Here is an 18,262-nt window from a genome sequence, read left to right on the forward strand (position 1 = left end):
GAGGGTGGTGGAGGAATTACATTTTGTATCTTGCTGTTTCATTTATATGTTGATGTTTGGAAATACAACAAAATAATAAATGCAATAAACTAGAACGCTGTGCTCAGTAGACATGTCCTAGTGGCAGGCAGGTGTGTGGAGCTGAACACATCCAAAAGGAGTGTCATGTGGGCATTCATGGTGGTGTAGGTGGTGTAGAGAGGATGGTGTTGGTGTAGAGAGGATGGTGTTGGTGTAGAGAGGATGGTGTTGGTGTAGAGAGGAGGATGTTGCATGTTGGTGTAGGTGGTGTAGAGAGGATGGTGTTGGTGTAGAGAGGATGGTGTTGCATGTTGGTGTAGGTGGTGTAGAGAGGAGGGTGTTACATGTTGGTGTAGAGAGGAGGGTGTTGGATGTTGGTGTAGGTGGTGTAGAGAGGAGGGTGTTGCATGTTGGTGTAGGTGGTGTAGAGAGGATGGTGTTGCATGTTGGTGTAGGTGGTGTAGAGAGGATGGTGTTGCATGTTGGGATAGGGAGGATGGTGTTGCATGTTGGGATAGGGAGGATGGTGTTGGATGTTGGTGTAGGTGGTGTAGAGAGGATGTTGCATGTTGGTGTAGGTGGTGTAGAGAGGAGGGTGTTGCATGTTGGTGTAGGTGGTGTAGAGAGGAGGGTGTTGCATGTTGGTGTAGGTGGTGTATAGATGAGGGTGTTGCATGTTGGTGTAGGTGGTGTATAGATGAGGGTGTTGCATGTTGGTGTAGGTGGTGTAGAGAGGATGGTGTTGCATGTTGGTGTAGGTGGTGTAGAGAGGATGGTGTTGCATGTTGGTGTAGGTGGTGTAGAGAGGAGGGTGTTGCATGTTGGTGGTGTATAGATGAGGGTGTTGCATGTTGGTGTAGGTGGTGTATAGATGAGGGTGTTGCATGTTGGTGTAGGTGGTGTATAGAGGAGGGTGTTACATGTTGGTTTGGTGGTGTAGAGAGGATGGTGTTGCATGTTGGTGTAGGTGGTGTATAGAGGAGGGTGTTGCATGTTGGTGTAGGTGGTGTAGAGAGGAGGGTGTTGCATGTTGGTGTAGAGAGTGTGATGGCCCCCACTATGCCTGCTTATTGGTTAGTCTGCTGCCTAGGGAGCATGACAGCAGGCATGTGCACACATAGAGCCCAAGGGGTGCTTGAGCACCTGCCCTTTTGAGCCTCATAAAAAAAAAGTGCCATTTAAAAAAAAAAAAAAATTACGTTACGCATATAGACTGCACTTCCAACTGAAATATACAGCACTTCTTGGGGTCTGTAGGGTAAGCACTTATTCCCTCCCCCCTGAACATTTATGGAGATGTATGGGCCTTTTAAGTCAGTGATAAAAGTGTCTTTCAAGGATAAGTGAGCTCCTGCACTGATTATTATAGTTCAATATTCAATATTTGATCACCAAACCCCCCCCCCCCCCCACACCCGAAAAGGGCCCTTGAAAATCTGGCACAGGTATAGTGCCCTTTTCAGCCTTTGAACACCTGCCCAGCTAAAGTCCTGTGCACGTCCCTGCATGGCAGAGTGGGTGGTTAGTCTGCTGCCTCTCTAGGGAGCATGGCAGAGTGGGTGGTTAGTCTGCTGCCTCTCTAGGGAGCATGGCAGAGTGGGTGGTTAGTCTGCTGCCTCTCTAGGGAGCATGGCAGAGTGGGTGGTTAGTCTGCTGCCTCTCTAGGGAGCATGGCATAGTGGGTGGTTAGTCTGCTGCCTCTCTAGGGAGCATGGCAGAGTGGGTGGTTAGTCTGCTGCCTCTCGAGGGAGCATGGCAGAGTGGGTGGTTAGTCTGCTGCCTCTCGAGGGAGCATGGCAGAGTGGGTGGTTAGTCTGCTGCCTCTCTAGGGAGCATGGCAGAGTGGGTGGTTAGTCTGCTGCCTCTCTAGGGAGCATGGCAGAGTGGGTGGTTAGTCTGCTGCCTCTCTAGGGAGCATGGCAGAGTGGGTGGTTAGTCTGCTGCCTCTCTAGGGAGCATGGCAGAGTGGGTGGTTAGTCTGCTGCCTCTCGAGGGAGCATGGCAGAGTGGGTGGCTCATCAGCTCAACTAGACTCACCTGGTCATTGGGGGCTGCCTGTGTATAAACATGTCTCTTGTTAACATTCTGTTCTCTTCTCCATCTCCTCACCAGGTTATCCACCACCTGTTGATTTATCTTTCTCCTACTTACACCACACTTCCCCATTCACTCATCCATACACCGCATGTATCACTGATTCATATCCATACACATTCATTGTTTATTCTGTTGATTAATTGTTATATGTTCAAATAAATAATTATATAAATGTGCTTTCACGTGTGGACTCCTTTTGTGTCACAATTGACCCGTTTGTGACAAGAGGATATGTTGCATGTTGGTGTAGAGAGGATGGTGTTGGTGTAGAGAGGATGGTGTTGGTGTAGAGAGGATGGTGTTGGTGTAGAGAGGATGGTGTTGCATGTTGGTGTAGAGAGGATGGTGTTGGTGTAGAGAGGATGGTGTTGCATGTTGGTGTAGAGAGGATGGTGTTGGTGTAGAGAGGATGGTGTTGGTGTAGAGAGGATGGTGTTGGTGTAGAGAGGATGGTGTTGGTGTAGAGAGGATGGTGTTGCATGTTGGTGTAGGTGGTGTAGAGATGATGTGTTGCATGTTCTTCCATGTTGCATGTTGGTATAGAGAGGATGTGTTGCATGTTGGTATAGAGAGGATGTGTTGCATGTTTGTATAGAGAGGATGTGTTGCATGTTCTTCCATGTTGCATGTTGGTATAGAGAGGATGTGTTGCATGTTGGTATAGAGAGGATGTGTTGCATGTTCTTCCATGTTGCATGTTGGTGTAGAGAGGATGTGTTGCATGTTGCCTAGCTCATAAAATATAAGTGCATGTGAGTATCCATGTAAAAGCTTGTCTTGATGTCCAGGATCTGAAATTTTGTTTTTCATTAGCAGCTAATCATAATTTACAATGTGATTAGACATTGTAGAATATATGCATGTTAATTTACATTGCATCATTAGTATTATTTAATTGTTTCACTATTAGAATATGTAGATGAGGTATTTAGACCTGCACATAATAATTATGATTTGTTTTGTTACATTTTATATTTATTTTAAAATGTGCAAATCAACAAGGGTCCGTAGCCTAATGTGGATCAATTTAGATGAAAAAGGTTGATAACCTATGTTCAGTGACATCTCTCCCTCCTCTCCATACATCTCCTTTCTCTCTCTCCCCTTTCTGTCGGTCTCTCTCCTCTATCAGTCTGTCTCTCTCCTCTATCAGTCTCTCTCCTCTGTCACTCTGTCTCTCTCTCCCTTGTGACAACAACAGTTGTCTTTTCACTTCATTTTCTCTTCCTTATGAATGAGTCAGTGGCCTCAACGCCTTCCACCCCTCTCCCTCCACCCCTCCTTCCACCCTCTCCTTCCACCCTCTCCTTCCACCCCTCTCCCTCCACCCCTCCTTCCACCCTCTCCTTCCACCCCTCTCCCTCCACCCCTCCTTCCACCCTCTCCCTCCACCCCTCTCCCTCCACCCCTCTCCCTCCTCCCCTTTCCTCTCCCTCTCGTTCTGCCTCCTGAGTGACAGACAGTAGATGGGTGCAGGACAACAGGCAACGTGAGACGCAGGGTTGAAATATTCATGGTCATCGGGTTGGCAGGCAGGCAGAGACCCCTTATGGCTCTGAGTCTGACCCCCACCCAGCTTCACACACACAAAAAGGTAGGCATGCACAGTATGACACACACAAACAGGACCACACATACATAAGCACACATACACACACACAAACAGGCTGCCTATATGCAGACATCAACACACACACACACACTGCCTGCTGTGTACCACTTAACCCTTTCACTGCCAGACGACAGAAGGTTAACCCTTTACTATCACACAACCGACGGTCGCTTAACCGGCTGTCGTGTGGCAGTGAAAGGGTTAACCTTCTGTGTATTGTCGCAGTGAAAAGGGTTAATTGTTTGGTAGCGCAGCAGTGAAAGGGTTAATCTCAATCAAAGGTACATTTGCATACCAGACATGCATGACACATGCATGCATGCGTGCGCACACATACACACACAAGCTGCCTGTCATATCACACTCCCATCTCATACAACACACAGACCACCGTGTAGCACTTAATCACTCACACAGTCATACACACACAATGTGCCCACAGCCTCTCTTCAAGCTCTGCACTTCAGTCCTATTAGCATTTCATATCATTACACTCATCAAGCTGTCCCATTTATCAGAGGTACAATTAGCACTTAGAACACCCACACACCTATGCACACCCTGATGCACACGCAACGCAAGTGAGGGATGACGCTTCATCATCCAACAATGCAATCAGAATCCTATTTTGCTACGGGACCCAGGTTTCGCTATGGGTCTCGACACTCACAAAAACACAGATAGAGGTGCATCCATGTATGTACACACACACACAAACGATGTCAGCTGGACTATGCTTTTATAAAAGAATTGTTAAATGTCATTACAAATATTGTTTTGTGAAATAATGCAATATTTTTTTCTGCTAGCCATTCTTCCTTCGAAATTCTAAATAATTTAGACAGAATTGTATATTAGAAGACCTGGTTCAAGGTGAAGAGCCGGTGTGAAGCAGAAACTAAGTTGATATAACCCCATTCATATTCCCATGCTAAAGGAGCTGCCCTCCCTTATTTGAGCAGAAGGATGACGACATGTCCTGTCTATTGCGAGAGCCTGTTTCACAGGCTCTGATTCTATCCACACAAGCAACGGATATAACAGGTTTGGCCTGCATATTTATATAGCTAAATAACAAAGACGGAGTCAAAAGGATCTGCTTAAATTAAATAAATGTTTATTTATTTTTTGGAAAATCAACCTTAAAAATATACAATGTAAAATCAAATACATATGCGGTTAAAACTTTCATACATTATTTCTACAGATTGTGTCCATTGTATATATATTTATAAAAAAAGAGAACTTTTCTTTGGTTAGGGAATTTTCTGATTTAATCTCATATCTTGTTCTTCTGAAAAAACACTTTAACACGTTGTCCTGCCGCCTCTCTTCTTCTTCTGTTCTCCATCTCTCCGTCCTTCGCTGGGTTTCTCACTTGCAGCAGCTGTAAGCCTTGGCCGCAAACCACCACCCATCCCTGACTCTCCGTCTCGCACCTAGTCCTGCAATTTGCCTTCTCATCTGTCCCGCGCCTTGTCGTCTCGCTCTCTGCCTCGCCGCCCCCCTCGCTCCCCGGCTTAGAGACCGCCTCGCTGCTCACCCTCCCACCTGTCTCGCTCTCGGTCTTCCCACCTGTCTCACTCTCTGTCTTCCCACCTGTCTCGCTCTCGGTCTTCCCACCTGTCTCGCTCTCTGTCTTTCTGGTCGTCTCGTTCTCCGTCTCACTCTCCGTTTTCAAAACCGTCCCACCTGCTCTTTCCCCGCCCAACTCTCCGTCCCATGCGGCCAGTCCGGCGGCGTCCGCTACGTGAGAGTACAGCGTCCCTGTGTGGATGATTCCGGTACTGCGGACTCTCCACAGGCAGACCCTCTGGTCGGGGGAGGTGGATACCAGGAGGCCCGGGGAGAGGTGCCTCAGGGCGGTCAGAGGGCCGGCGTGGGCCAAGGGGGCATGGGACTGGGAGAGGAGTTGGAGACAGATGGGGGGGAGGAGTCGGGGATGTTGCTGGGGTTGGTTTAGGGTTTGGAGGTGGGGTTGGGGTTGGTTTAGGGTTTGGAGGTGGGGTTGGGGAAGGGGAAGGGGCAGGGGCTGCTGTGTCTGGGGGGTGAAAGGTACAGTTTGGTGCAGGTACTGAGGCTGGGAAGGCACTGCTTGGTACTGGGTACCGGGTACTGGAAGCTGGGACTGGGGTTGGACATGTTGTTCACAGAGCACATCCTGTGAAAGCGCTGTGCTGCCCTCTACCTCCTTGTGCCGGTACTGCACCCTTATCACGGACACTGTCAGTTGTCCATCATCTCCTCCGCTCGCAACAGTTACCAGGCAACCGTCCTCTTGTTGTCCCGTTCTTTCGGTCCAAACAGCCAATGAGTTGACGCCGCTCTGGTGGGCGGGGACGGTGAGGCACGGGATTGGAGGACTTCGGGGGTCAGTCAAACCAGGGGCCAATGAGGAAGCAGCTGTGGTCAAGTCCCAGACCGCAATCTTGCCATCTGTAGCAGCACTGAACAAGAGCTTATGACTGAGACAAAACAGAGAGGGAGAGAGAGAAAGAGGACATTTAATTTGGCCAGGTCTTGCTCGAAAAAGAGATCTTTGATCTCAAGTGACTACCTGGTAAAATAAAGGTAAAATAAAATTTGAAAAGCACTCTACTGACTAATTCTATTCCTACTAATTAATTCAGAATGGGTCCATACTGTAGATCACTAAACAAGAATGACTAGAGAGACAGAGAGAAACAGGATAAATAGCTACACTCACAGACCAACACTTTTATTCCAGATAAATATTTACATAAAGATTTGTTATGCTGCCCGAGGAGGCGTTTGTGTGAAATACAGCACCTTGTTGTGCAGCCTGTGTTCTAATGCCTTTGCCTTTTGTGCACTATTTCAGCACATGATATGATACAATACCTGTACTTTTGCATTATAGTGGCTTACTGTCCTTTGCATACAGAATATCACAAAGCCCATAACATTTTAGTATATATATATATATATATATATATATATATATATATATATAAGAACTATGAGAAGGGATGAGAATTGAAGAGGCTGTGACTGCTGCTGGAAGCCTCTATTCTGTATTCATGTTGTGTGAATTGAAGAGGCTGTGACTGGACCGCTGGAGGCCTCTATTCTGTATTTATGTTGTGTGAATTGAAGAGGCTGTGACTGCTGCTGGAAGCCTCCATCTTGTAGTCGTGTTGTGTGAATTGAATAGGCTGTGACTGGACGGCTGGAAGCCACTAGGTTGGATCCACAGGAGTTCTGCTAAACAGCATTACGATACAAAGGAAGCCTTTCCAAACTAACATTGTTTCGCTTTACCAACTAAACAACTTCATGTTTAATGACAAACAAGGGCTGTTAACCCTCTCCTTGCTTCTTCAAAAATAAACCCATGCAGGGTGCTGCCGGTTGGCGGGAACAAATGACGAAAAGGGTTTATAGCAAATGTAGTCTTAATGTGAGAATTATGCTACCAGTCATCTTGGCAATGGTCTCCTTTGTTTACAGTAGTTGGACCAAGGTATCGCCACTAATCTGACAATTTGTGATATGATACATAATTGTTGAGCATTCTACACTTAGGGACTTTAAGTATTCAAAAATACATACCGTTATCACTGTTGTAAAATATGAATTTGTACATTCTGGTATTCCTGTCAATTGCTATTGTCCTCTCGAGGCTTCTGCGGTCTCACCTGTTGCCTGCGCCATCCTCCAGACTGCAGGTGGCGACACTGAGCACACAGCGCCGGTGGTAGAAACTCTCCCACAGCAGATCAAACTGACCTTTAACCTCACTGACTGAAAACAACCTTGAGAGTGAGAGTGAGAGAGAGAGAGAGAGAGAGAGAGAGAGAGAGAGAGAGAGAGAGAGAGAGAGAGAGAGAGAGAGAGAGAGAGAGAGAGAGAGAGAGAGAGATGGGTAAGTGCATAATATTAATGGTACATGTAAAGAGATGTACCAGAATATAATAGTAATTTGGGAAGGAGTGCTGTTCTGATGATAAAGATCTGCTCTCTGCATCAGTATCAGAGTACTGCAGCACACTGATCATCTAATCTTTATTAGGGTTTACAAGAAGATCGATACCAATTTCCTCTCTGTGTGTTCAGCCAACTTCGCAACATCTGGAAGTCTAAACAATATAGCCTTAAAACCAAACTCATGCTCTACAACAGCAATGTTAAGTCTGTCCTGCTATATGGCTCTGAGTGCTGGAGAGTAACAAAACAGGATATGAGAAAGGTTGACGTCTTCCACAATAGCTGCTTACGTAGGATCTGCAACATCTTTTGGCCAAATAGAATCAAGTTTCAAGTTTCTTTAATAGTTATACAGAATACAGAAGTACAGAATACTTTTATACAAAATGCTTCTTACTGTTACGCTCCAGAGACTGTGCAAGACAAGATAAGTATGAAATAAAATAACATAGTATAGCATGTAAATTAGAAGTAAAAAAATTAGGTCACAGTGTTCAGTATAGACATATGTACAATGTTCGATGCAGAATAGACGTAACTGAGTTACCATATAATATACAATACTATGCAGTGTACTAATATACAATACTATATAGTGCAAGGCAGAAATGGGATGAGGTGCAATTTAGGTACAATTTACAGTAGGTGTACGAGTTGTAGTGCAAATCCTTTATCAATAAATATAAAGTGTGTTTGTGTGATCTAAAGTGTGGAGAGTGGGTGCTGCAGTGTGTTGTTTGTTTAAGTGAGTGTGTGCGTGTAGGTGTGTGTGCTGTGTGCATTTGATGGTTGTTGCATAGTGTTTATTGTTCGTTTAGCAGCCTGATGGCCTGGGGATAGAAGCTTCTTCTGAGTCTTTCTGTGCTCGCCTTAAGACTCCGGTATCGCTTGCCTGACCGCAGCAGTTCAAAGAGGCAGTTGTTCGGGTGGCTCGAGTCCTTAATAATTCTCTTAGCCTTCCCCCTGCACCGCTTGTTGTAAATGTTCTGGAGGGTGGGAAGCCCCCCTCCAATTGTGCGTTCGGCTGAACGTGTCACTCTTTGTAGTCTGCTACGGTCTTGTGCAGTGCTATTCCCAAACCAGGAGGTGATGTTGCCAGTCAGGATGCTCTCTATTGTACATGAGTAGAAGTTCCTAAGGATCTTCTGACTGACTTGGAACTTCCTTAGGCGCCTGAGGAAGTAGAGGCGTTGTCGTGCCTTCTTCACAACACTGTCAATGTGTGTGGTCCATGTCAAATCCTCGGATATGTGGGCTCCGAGGTACTTGAAACTGTTCACTCTCTCAACCGGTGCCCCGTCGATGCTGAGGGGGCTGTAGTCCTTGACCCCCGACCTCCTGAAGTCCACAATCATCTCTTTTGTTTTGCTGACGTTCAGGGAGAGGCAGTTCTCCTGACACCACTGTGACAGATTCTCTACCTCTTCCAGGTAGGCCCTCTCGTCGTTGGCAGAGATCAGGCCCACCACTACTGTGTCATCAGCAAATTTGATGATTGTGTTGTTGTTCCGCTGTGCTACGCAGTCATGTGTGTACAGGGAGTAGAGGAAGGGGCTCAGAACACAGCCCTGGGGGGCCCCTATGTTGAGCGTGATGGATGAGGAGGTGCAGTTGCCTGCTCTTACCACCTGGGGTCTGCCCGTCAGGAAGTCCAAGACCCACTGGCAGAGGTCATAGTTCAAGCCCAGGTCCCTGAGCTTGGCTATGAGTTTGGAGGGGACTATGGTATTGAATGCTGAGCTGTAGTCGATGAACAGCATTCTCACATAGTTCCCCTGCCTCTTGTCCAGGTGTGATGCTGCTGTGTGCAGCACATGGGCTATGGCGTCCTCCGTGGACCTGTTGGGGCGATATGCAAATTGCAGGGGGTCCAGGTTGATGGGGAGGGAGGAACAGATGTAGCCCTTCACTAGCTTCTCAAAGCACTTCATGGCTATGGAGGTGAGGGCTACAGGGCGGTAGTCGTTGAGGCAAGCGGGCGTAGATTTTTTGGGTACAGGGATGATGGTGGACTTCTTCAGACAGGTGGGGATGACAGCCTGTTCCAAGGACAGGTTGAAGATGTCAGTGAATACCGGGGCCAGTTGGTCGGCACAGACTTTTAGGACGCGGCCGGGGATGCCGTCCGGTCCTGCTACCTTCCTGATATTCACTTTTTTAAAGATCCGTCTCACCTCATGCTCTGTTACCCTGAACACTGAGTCTCCATCAGCAGACCCCCCCCCCCCCCCCCCCCCCCATTGCCGTGGTTTGTAGGCTGGTGTTGTTATTCACAGCCTCAAACCTCGCATAGAAGGAATTGAGATCATTTGCTAAGGAGATGTCACTGTTCAGTTTGAGGGAGATGCCTTTGTAATCTGTCATTGTTCTGAGGCCCTGCCACATGCCTCTAGAGTCAGCCTGTTCAAACTGAAGTTCAACTTTATCCCTGTAACGCCGTTTTGCCTCTATTACTGCTCTCCTGACGTTGTATCTTGCCGTCTTGTGTTCTTCCATGTTGCCTGTCACCAGCCCGGTGTTGTATGCTGATGTGCGCACTTTCAGAGCCTCACGGACGGATTTATCTACCCAGGGCTTTTGATTTGGGTAGATTCTAATTGTGGATCTCGAATGAGGAACTTTATAAGAAGACAGGCAGCTTGCATATGTCCCTTGAGATAAGGAGACAGAGGTTAAGATGGCTCGGTCATGTATTGAGGATGCCCAATGAAAGGTTACCCAAAGTTGCCTTGAGATGGACCCCAGTTGGGAAGAGAAAGAGGGGTAGACCAAAGAACACCTGGCGAAGGACAGTGATGATGGAGCTGAAGGAGATGAGTCTTTCCTGGGACGAAGCGCAGGCCAAAGCACGAGACAGGATTCAGTGGCAGTGTATGATTGCGGCCTTATGCTCCAACCGGGATGAAGAGGATAAGTAAGTAAGTAAGTGTTCAGTAGAAAGCTATCCGGCTGCAAGCTAGCCTAGTTTAGCATACATTAATGGAAGCAGGTATGGACCAGCTAGCCTAGCTGTTGGCCAAAAACACCTCTCCTGGAGCTTTATGCTAGGCTAGTGGTCCATATCAGCTTCCATTACTTTGTGCTAAGCTAGGCTAGCTTGTAGCCGGATAGCTTTCCTACTAAACGCACAGACTCTGGAGAAAGCGGTAAGCATTGTTTCCCATAATGTTGGTGTGTTCCTTTAAGGATGCAATGCAAGTAAAACCTGGAATGCTATGAGGAGGATGGGACACGGGCCCAACGTTCTCACAGAAGAGCTTTAGCACTGGGGGACTGGGCCACTCCTCACAGCACCATTCATCAGGTCTAATCGTTCTCCTCACAGCACCATTCATCAGGTCTAATCGTTCTCCTCACAGCACCATTCATCCTGGGCTAGTCGTTCTTCTTACAGCACCATTCATCCTGGTCTAGTCGTTCTCCTCACAGCACCATTCATCCTGGTCTAGTCATTCCTCTCACAGCACCATTCATCCTGGTCTAGTCGTTCTCCTCACAGCACCATTCATCCTGGGCTAGTCGTTCTCCTCACAGCACAGTTCATCCTGGTCTAATCGTTCTTCTCACAGCACAAGTCATCCTGGTCTAGTCATTCCTCTCACAGCACAAATCATCCTGGGCTAGTCATTCCTCTCACATCACAAGTCATCCTGGGCTAGTCATTCCTCTCACAGCACAAGTCATCCTGGGCTAGTCATTCCTCTCACAGCACAAGTCATCCTGGTCTAATCGTTCTTCTCACAGCACAAATCATCCTGGGCTAGTCATTCCTCTCACATCACAAGTCATCCTGGGCTAGTCATTCCTCTCACAGCACAAGTCATCCTGGGCTAGTCATTCCTCTCACAGCACGATTCATCCTGGTCTAGTCATTCCTCTCACAGCACAAATCATCCTGGTCTAATCATTCTTCTCACAGCACGATTCATCCTGGGCTAGTCATTCCTCTCACAGCACAAGTCCTCCTGGGCTAGTCGTTCTTCTCACAGCACGATTCATCCTGGGCTAGTCATTCCTCTCACAGCACAAGTCCTCCTGGGCTAGTCGTTCTTCTCACAGCACAAGTCCTCCTGGGCTAGTCGTTCTTCTCACAGCACCATTCATCCTGGTCTAGTCATTCCTCTCACAGCACAATTCATCCTGGTCTAATCATTCTTCTCACAGCACAAATCATCCTGGTCTAATCATTCTTCTCACAGCACCATTCATCCTTCCTAGAACCGCCTAGAACCGGTCCTCTTCCTGTAACAGATACCAACCTTACAGCTCCGTCACTGCAGGCCAAAGCCAGGAGGACACGCTCTGGGTCATCACTCACCACCACTATGGACATGTACCTGAAAACAGACAGATTTACCAACCGACTGGTGACAGGCAACTGTGCTTCTACTAATTCAATTGATAATCTGAAAGAAGGAAGCATTTAAACTAGAATATAACATAATTGTAAGGATGAAATTATTTCTGCTAGTTTAGAAATTAGCTTAACAGTTTACATTTTGCATTATAAAATAAATATAACGTACCTGGTTTCTGGGTCCATTTTGACAGTCTTGTGTCTGTTGCGCCTCCTCTCCCACTGCCCATCCAATCGGTGACTGGCCACCTGTATCACCTGACAGGAAGGGACCCGCCTCTGTCCATCCCACCCAATCAACAGCCGGTAACACTGCATCTGGGCCCGTCCCCCAGCCGAGACCAACAGGGCAGAGAGGGACTGTGTTTCTGTCTTTATGTCCCTCCTTTCTCCAGCCCTCGCTCCCCCGCTCCCTCCTTCCGAACGCACAACGGCAGTCAAAGTCCGAACGCTCGAGATGTGGTCGGTGATGACCGAGAGAACTTGGACGGCACCAGAGCTTGGTTGGACGGCTAGGACAGTCAAACAAGTGTCCTCTCCTCCCGTTACCAGGATCTCCCAATGCCCGTCCTCTCTCTCCGTCGTCCTTCCTTCTATCCCGTCCCTGTGTGCCGTCTGAAACCCGTTCCCCCTCCCAATTCCCTCTATTTTCCCTAGTCGACACACACATCCGACCCCCTTCCCGTGAACCCCCTCCCTAAGGCCCCAGCCCCCAGTATTTCCCGTTTTCCCAGCCCCGTTTAGCTCTTCTCTGGGGGGCTGTGAGGCCAGGACGGCCCCCTGCTTGGTGAAGATCAGGGTTCCGTGTCCGAGCCACAGGCTGTGTTGTGGGGGCCAGAGGCTCCAGGAGCGATGCCCCCCGCCGCAGGGCACTGCCAGCAGCCTCTCCTGTCTCACGGGGTCCCACACCACAAAGTGGACCCCATGGAACCCAGCGATTACAAACCGGGCCTCTCTTCCCTCGTTCTCTCTATTTTCTTGTCCTCCCCTCCGATTCTCCCCTTCTTCTTCTTCTTCTTCTTCTTCTTCTTCTTCTTCCTTCATGAACTTTGACTTCTCTTCGTCCTTGGTGGTGTGTTCTGGAAGTTCTGTGGCCGAGCATTCCGGTTCCAGAATCAGGACCCTCTCCAGCCACTCCATGCCCTTGCAGGCCCGCTGGACTCTCAGAACCTCTAACTGAGGAGTCTCTCCATTGCTACCTCCGCCTCCTCCCCCTCTGCTTCCCTCGTCGTCTCCCTGTGGTGGAGCTGGCCGTGTTCTGAAAACCCTGACGCAGCCGTCCCTGCCCGCGCTGTACAGCAGCCCCTGGTGCTCACACACCCACGTTACCCCCTGTTTACCGTGCGCGCCAAACAGACAGCTCACCGGCTGGAGGGGTGAATCCATCTCCTCTTCTGTTCTCGTTTCCCTCTCTTTCACTCCTCTTTGTTCCTTTTCATCGCCTTCCCCCTCGCGCTCTTTTCCGTCGTCGTTATCTTTCCGTCTCTCGTTCGGCCGGTCTCGATTTATCCCTTCGTCTTCCCTCTCCCTCTCTTCCTCCGGTTCTCTCTCCTGGAACAGCAACAGTGACCCTCTCCTGTCCCCGCACACCCACAGCGCCCCCTGTGGCCCGCGATGGAAGCGCACTGCAGCGGTTAACCACCGTTTGGCACACAGGGGAAGGAGGAAGGGAGAGAGGGGCTCCACCCTGAGAACCATCCTCGCGTCCTCCTCGCCCATCTCTATCTCCACGTACCAGCGGTGGACGAGGCCCTCGGCCCCGGAGGCGAGCAGATAACCCCCATGACCCTCCCTTTCCCGTCCTCCCACCCAGATGAGGCTGTGGATCTTCCCTGGACCCCCATCGAGACGGACCCCAGAGTCGGGATGAGAAACTGGGAAGACCTGTGTTCCTCCACTGAGACTACCCACGGCACATAAATGAGCTTTGGATGGCGAGTTCCTTATCCTAACCGTTAGCGTTTCCATGACACAGTAGGACTGAAACTCAGGACCACCTTGCCAAACAACCTCCCATTGTGAATCACAGTACAGGTAGACCACGCCTTGATCAGTGCCGACGACTACCGTATTACGGCCCCAACTGCTCCCTGCGACTTCTCCCCCTACCATGCACACCACCTTAGGTACTCCTAGACCGGAGAATTTAAGGTCGGTAAAGGTCTCCGTCGTTGTACCCCCCTCCGTCTCCTCGCTCTTCTTCTTCTCCTCATCCCCTTCCACCCTCCACAGCCTCACCCCTCCATCTGCTCCTCCCGTAGCCACCCATCTTTCGTGTATGCCGTCTTTCCCCGTAGCCGAGCTGATCGCCAGCGCCCGGACGCCTCCGGCTCGGTGACCCTTCAGCGTCCGGGCCACCTTCCCTCCTCCGGCCCAGTCCCAAACCAAACAGGCCCCGTCTTCCCCTGCACTGAAGACTTGGCCCGGGGCGAGTTGGACCGAGAACACCCTAGCCTGGTGCCCGTATAAGACCCTTAAGCATGTGGGGTTCGGGTCTCCGCAACTGCCGATGGGACCCCCCAAAACCCCAACACTCCACACTCTCACACTGCGGTCGTCCGAGGCTGAGGCAAGCCATCCTTTGTCCTGGAGGTATGAGAGGCTGAAAATGACTCCGCTGTGCCCCAGCAGACGCCTCTCGACTGGGGCTTTGTGGTCTGGAGCTCCCAACTCTCCTCCTCCAGGCTTCCAGAGAACCAACTGGTTGAAGACTGTACCTCCGACCAAGAGTGAATCATCCCAGGATCTGTCCACCAGAAGCAGGGCAGAGTATAGGAGGCACCCCTCTACACAAGAGCAACACGCCAGGGTCTTTCCTTCTACAGCATCCAGGAGAAGAGCACTATTGTGGGCTAGAGCCACACTGAGGCGTGGGCGTCCCTCTCCAGAGAGCCAGCGGATGTCCAGGGCCCAGTCGTGCAGCTCCATCAGGGGACCCAGGGCCTCCAGACGCAGTTGGAGGTCCCCACCATGGAGCTCTGCAAGGAGCCTCACCACCCTCACAGCCTTGCCTCCAAATACCACTAGGTCATATTGCCTGGAACCTGGTGGAACAAAGAGAAAAAGAAGAGTTTATTGTGCACTTTTTATGTGAATATGTACAAAAACAGGCACTACAGACATGACAACACAGCACAAACACTGCTAACAAAACAAAACAAAAATCGATAAATTAAGACAAGGTTTCAAGTTCAAGTTTCTTTATTAGTTGTCATACAAAAATACAGAATACTTTTAAATGAAATGCTTTTTTCTGTTTTGCTCCTGAGAGTGTGCTAGATAAAAATAGATAAGTATAAAATAGAAAGTCAAAAGTAAAGTGTAAACAAAAGTGTTCAATATACATATACAATGCAGAGTAGAAGAAAAAAAAGTAACCGAGTTACAATACAATTATACAGTACAATGCAGAAATGGGATGAGGTACAACTTAGGGTAAGGTGCAATGAGGTATGAGTTGTAGTGCAAATCTCTTTACCAATAAATATATAAAGTGTGTTAATTAAAGTGTCTAAAGTGGGTGCTACAGTGAGTTGTTTATTTAAAATTAGTGTGTACGTGTGGATGTGTGTGCTGTGAGTGTATTTGATGGTTTGTTACATAGTGTTATTGTCGTTGAGCATCCTGGTGGCCTGGGGATAGAAGGGACTGGTTGGGTACTGGAAAAGGAAGATGAAATGATGAAGCAGAAAGGAATGTTGTCTCACCATCTTTCTGCTCCCAGCAGTGCTCTGTGGCGCAGCTCCATGGTGGGCCTGATTCCATGGGTCTGGGGCGGAAGCCATGAATGCGATAGTGTTGGAGCACGCTCAGTGAGGCACAGCAGGCTTTGCGGTGAGGCAGGAGGCTGTACACTGTCAGGATAGGACCCTCGCCTTTCAGGGGAGGAAAGGGGTAACAGAATAATACATGTGTGTGTTTCTAGAGACAAAAATGTGAATGCTGAGATAACAAAGTTACTCTGAGGTTATCTTCGCTCACCCGTCAGCAGAAATTGTTCTCCGAGGAACTCAAGTGCAGTGACAGGAGCTACCAAGGCTGCAGTCTCCATCTTTAGTCACAAAGCCTGATCTCAGAGAGTGGGGGACAGAGAGAGATAAAATAGCAGATCTAGCTAAATAACTAGTTTAAGTTTTTTTTTTTTTGTTTACTCAGTTTATTTGATCAGGGACAGTGCATATCAATCAACAGTTTATACATTTATAAATGAATACCAACATTAGCATTTAGCAGGGTTGCTAGTTTTCAGTTGTAGTCCCTGGGCCAGCATTACTATTTTACTCAAACTCAAACGTTCTCACTGCAACCGAAATGGAGAGGAATAGAGAGAAATGAGAAACAGTGAGCAGATAAGATGGACAAACAACACAAATGCAGAAAGACAGACAAGATGACAGTAACGTTTCCCAGCATAGCTTCCCATATTGCAAAACATAACTGACGAGTATGTTTCCATGCATAGCGAGGCTGTGTTTGTCTCGTGTACTTACATGGGATATAATAATGTCCACGCGTTTGTATTCTCATCACAACAGTATTTTAATTCACTCACGTTAGTACACCGTGACCCATGTGTCACTGTGTCTACTGTCTATCTCTCGCATTTCTTCCGTGGCTGCACTGTAACCAATCACGAGAGGTGACACTGCCACTCGACTCGCAGCACTGAGCAACACGGAAGCCCATTGGTTATATCAGGGCCACGCCCATTTGTTGTCATAGAGGAAGACGGAAGTAGCAAGCGTGACAACTGCGATAAGCAGAGCTTCGACCATCCGGCAATACAAATACAATACAAATAATACAACGTTTGGGACTTGTATCGTCTATCACCATGGCCACTCCCATAGACTTGGAGCTGAAGAAGGCTTTCGGGGAGCTGCAGGCGAAGATGGTGGACACCCAGCAGAAGGTGAAGCTGGCGGACCTGCAAGTCGAGCAGCAGAGCCGGGTGAAGAAGCACGCCGCCCTGACCCAGGCCGAGATCACGGCGTTGCCCGACAACACGCGGATGTACGAGGGCGTGGGACGCATGTTCATCCTGCAGTCCAACGAGGAGATCGGCAAGCAGCTGAGGGACAAGCAGAAGTCCGCGGACGAGAAGATCAAGGAGCTGGAGCAGAAGAAGACCTACCTGGAGCGCAGCGTGAAAGACGCCGAGGACAACATCAGGGAGATGCTGATGTCCAGGAGGGCTCAGTGACACTGGATAGATGCCACAATCTGGATTCGTTGGTTGGTGGCCAATAATACAACCGGCCGACTCCAGATACCAATACCGATCTATGAAGAACTCTGTGTGGTTCTAAAAATGGCACCGTGTAGACTCAGAGACTGGATTGATTGATTAAAAACTGTATTAACAGATTGCAGAATGGGTACAGTACAGTACAGCTCAAATACATAAAATTGTTAAGGGGTTGCAGACCAGAGAAAGACTTTCGTATTATTTACATCAGGGTCCCCCATCATAATGTGGATTGTGCTTTGTGTTCACTGGCTGTATTTTGGATACATTGCATTTAACATAATTAGGAAAAATAAAATAAATACAATGGAATTACTAAAAATAACACTGTTATGTTATGTGTTATGACAGTTGTTTTTTTGCATGTGCTCTTGGCAACATGTCCTCTGTTGAAGTAATAGTTACATTATTCTGTTTCTGTGGTTCTATCTGATCCATCTTCTGTTAGCCAAATTCAAATCTCATTTACGTGGTCCTCTTTAACACTGAATACAAACTGAAGATTCTAAGCACTACTCCAATATTGTTGTTTTTTGCCATCTCCATACCATAATAAGTTATTAGGGCTATATATATAATATATTTTATATATATGTTGTGTAATTGTTCTTTGCAGCAGTATTTAAAATACTAAAGAAGGCCATTTTGAAAAGACGATTGTTTTACAAGATAATGACGATACAAAATATCATGCATACAAAAATAATTATAATCAAATACTGTTATACCATCAAAACTAAGATACATATTGTGATACGATAGGCCATATCACCCAGCCCTAATAGTGATATTATCAACATCAGTAGGCTACCAGCAGTTGTGGTTTAGTTGAGCACAGGTTGATGGGTACAGATGGACTATTAACCCACCTTTTCTAAGCATTAAAGGAACACGCCTACATTATGGGAAATGAGATCGCTGTCTTCTCCAGAGTCAGACAAGAAGCATAAGATGGATTTTGACATTTACCAGGGCCAGT

General features: G+C 48.0%; 2 protein-coding genes across 2 annotated transcripts; one reads left to right on the plus strand and one right to left on the minus strand.

The window, feature by feature from the left end:
* Positions 1 to 4,911: 4,911 nt before the first annotated feature.
* Positions 4,912 to 16,645, minus strand: wdr6 (WD repeat domain 6). Its single transcript, XM_084333058.1, has 7 exons — positions 16,526 to 16,645; positions 16,017 to 16,101; positions 15,743 to 15,910; positions 12,205 to 15,079; positions 11,938 to 12,015; positions 7,390 to 7,506; positions 4,912 to 6,195 (listed from the first exon to the last, which is right to left on the minus strand). The coding sequence occupies exons 2-7, from the start codon at positions 16,084 to 16,086 to the stop codon at positions 5,010 to 5,012; spliced, it is 4,494 nt and encodes a 1,497-aa protein (XP_084189184.1). The 5' UTR covers positions 16,087 to 16,101; positions 16,526 to 16,645; the 3' UTR covers positions 4,912 to 5,009.
* Positions 16,646 to 16,764: 119 nt separating this feature from the next.
* pfdn1 (prefoldin subunit 1) lies at positions 16,765 to 17,881 on the plus strand. Its single transcript, XM_084333810.1, has one exon. It carries the CDS (start codon positions 16,870 to 16,872, stop codon positions 17,236 to 17,238), a length of 369 nt encoding a protein of 122 aa, XP_084189936.1. The 5' UTR covers positions 16,765 to 16,869; the 3' UTR covers positions 17,239 to 17,881.
* Positions 17,882 to 18,262: the final 381 nt, after the last annotated feature.

The sequence above is a fragment of the Notolepis coatsorum genome (genome assembly GCF_963971535.1).
Source record: "Notolepis coatsorum genome assembly, chromosome: 17".
Taxonomy (NCBI): domain Eukaryota; kingdom Metazoa; phylum Chordata; class Actinopteri; order Aulopiformes; family Paralepididae; genus Notolepis; species Notolepis coatsorum.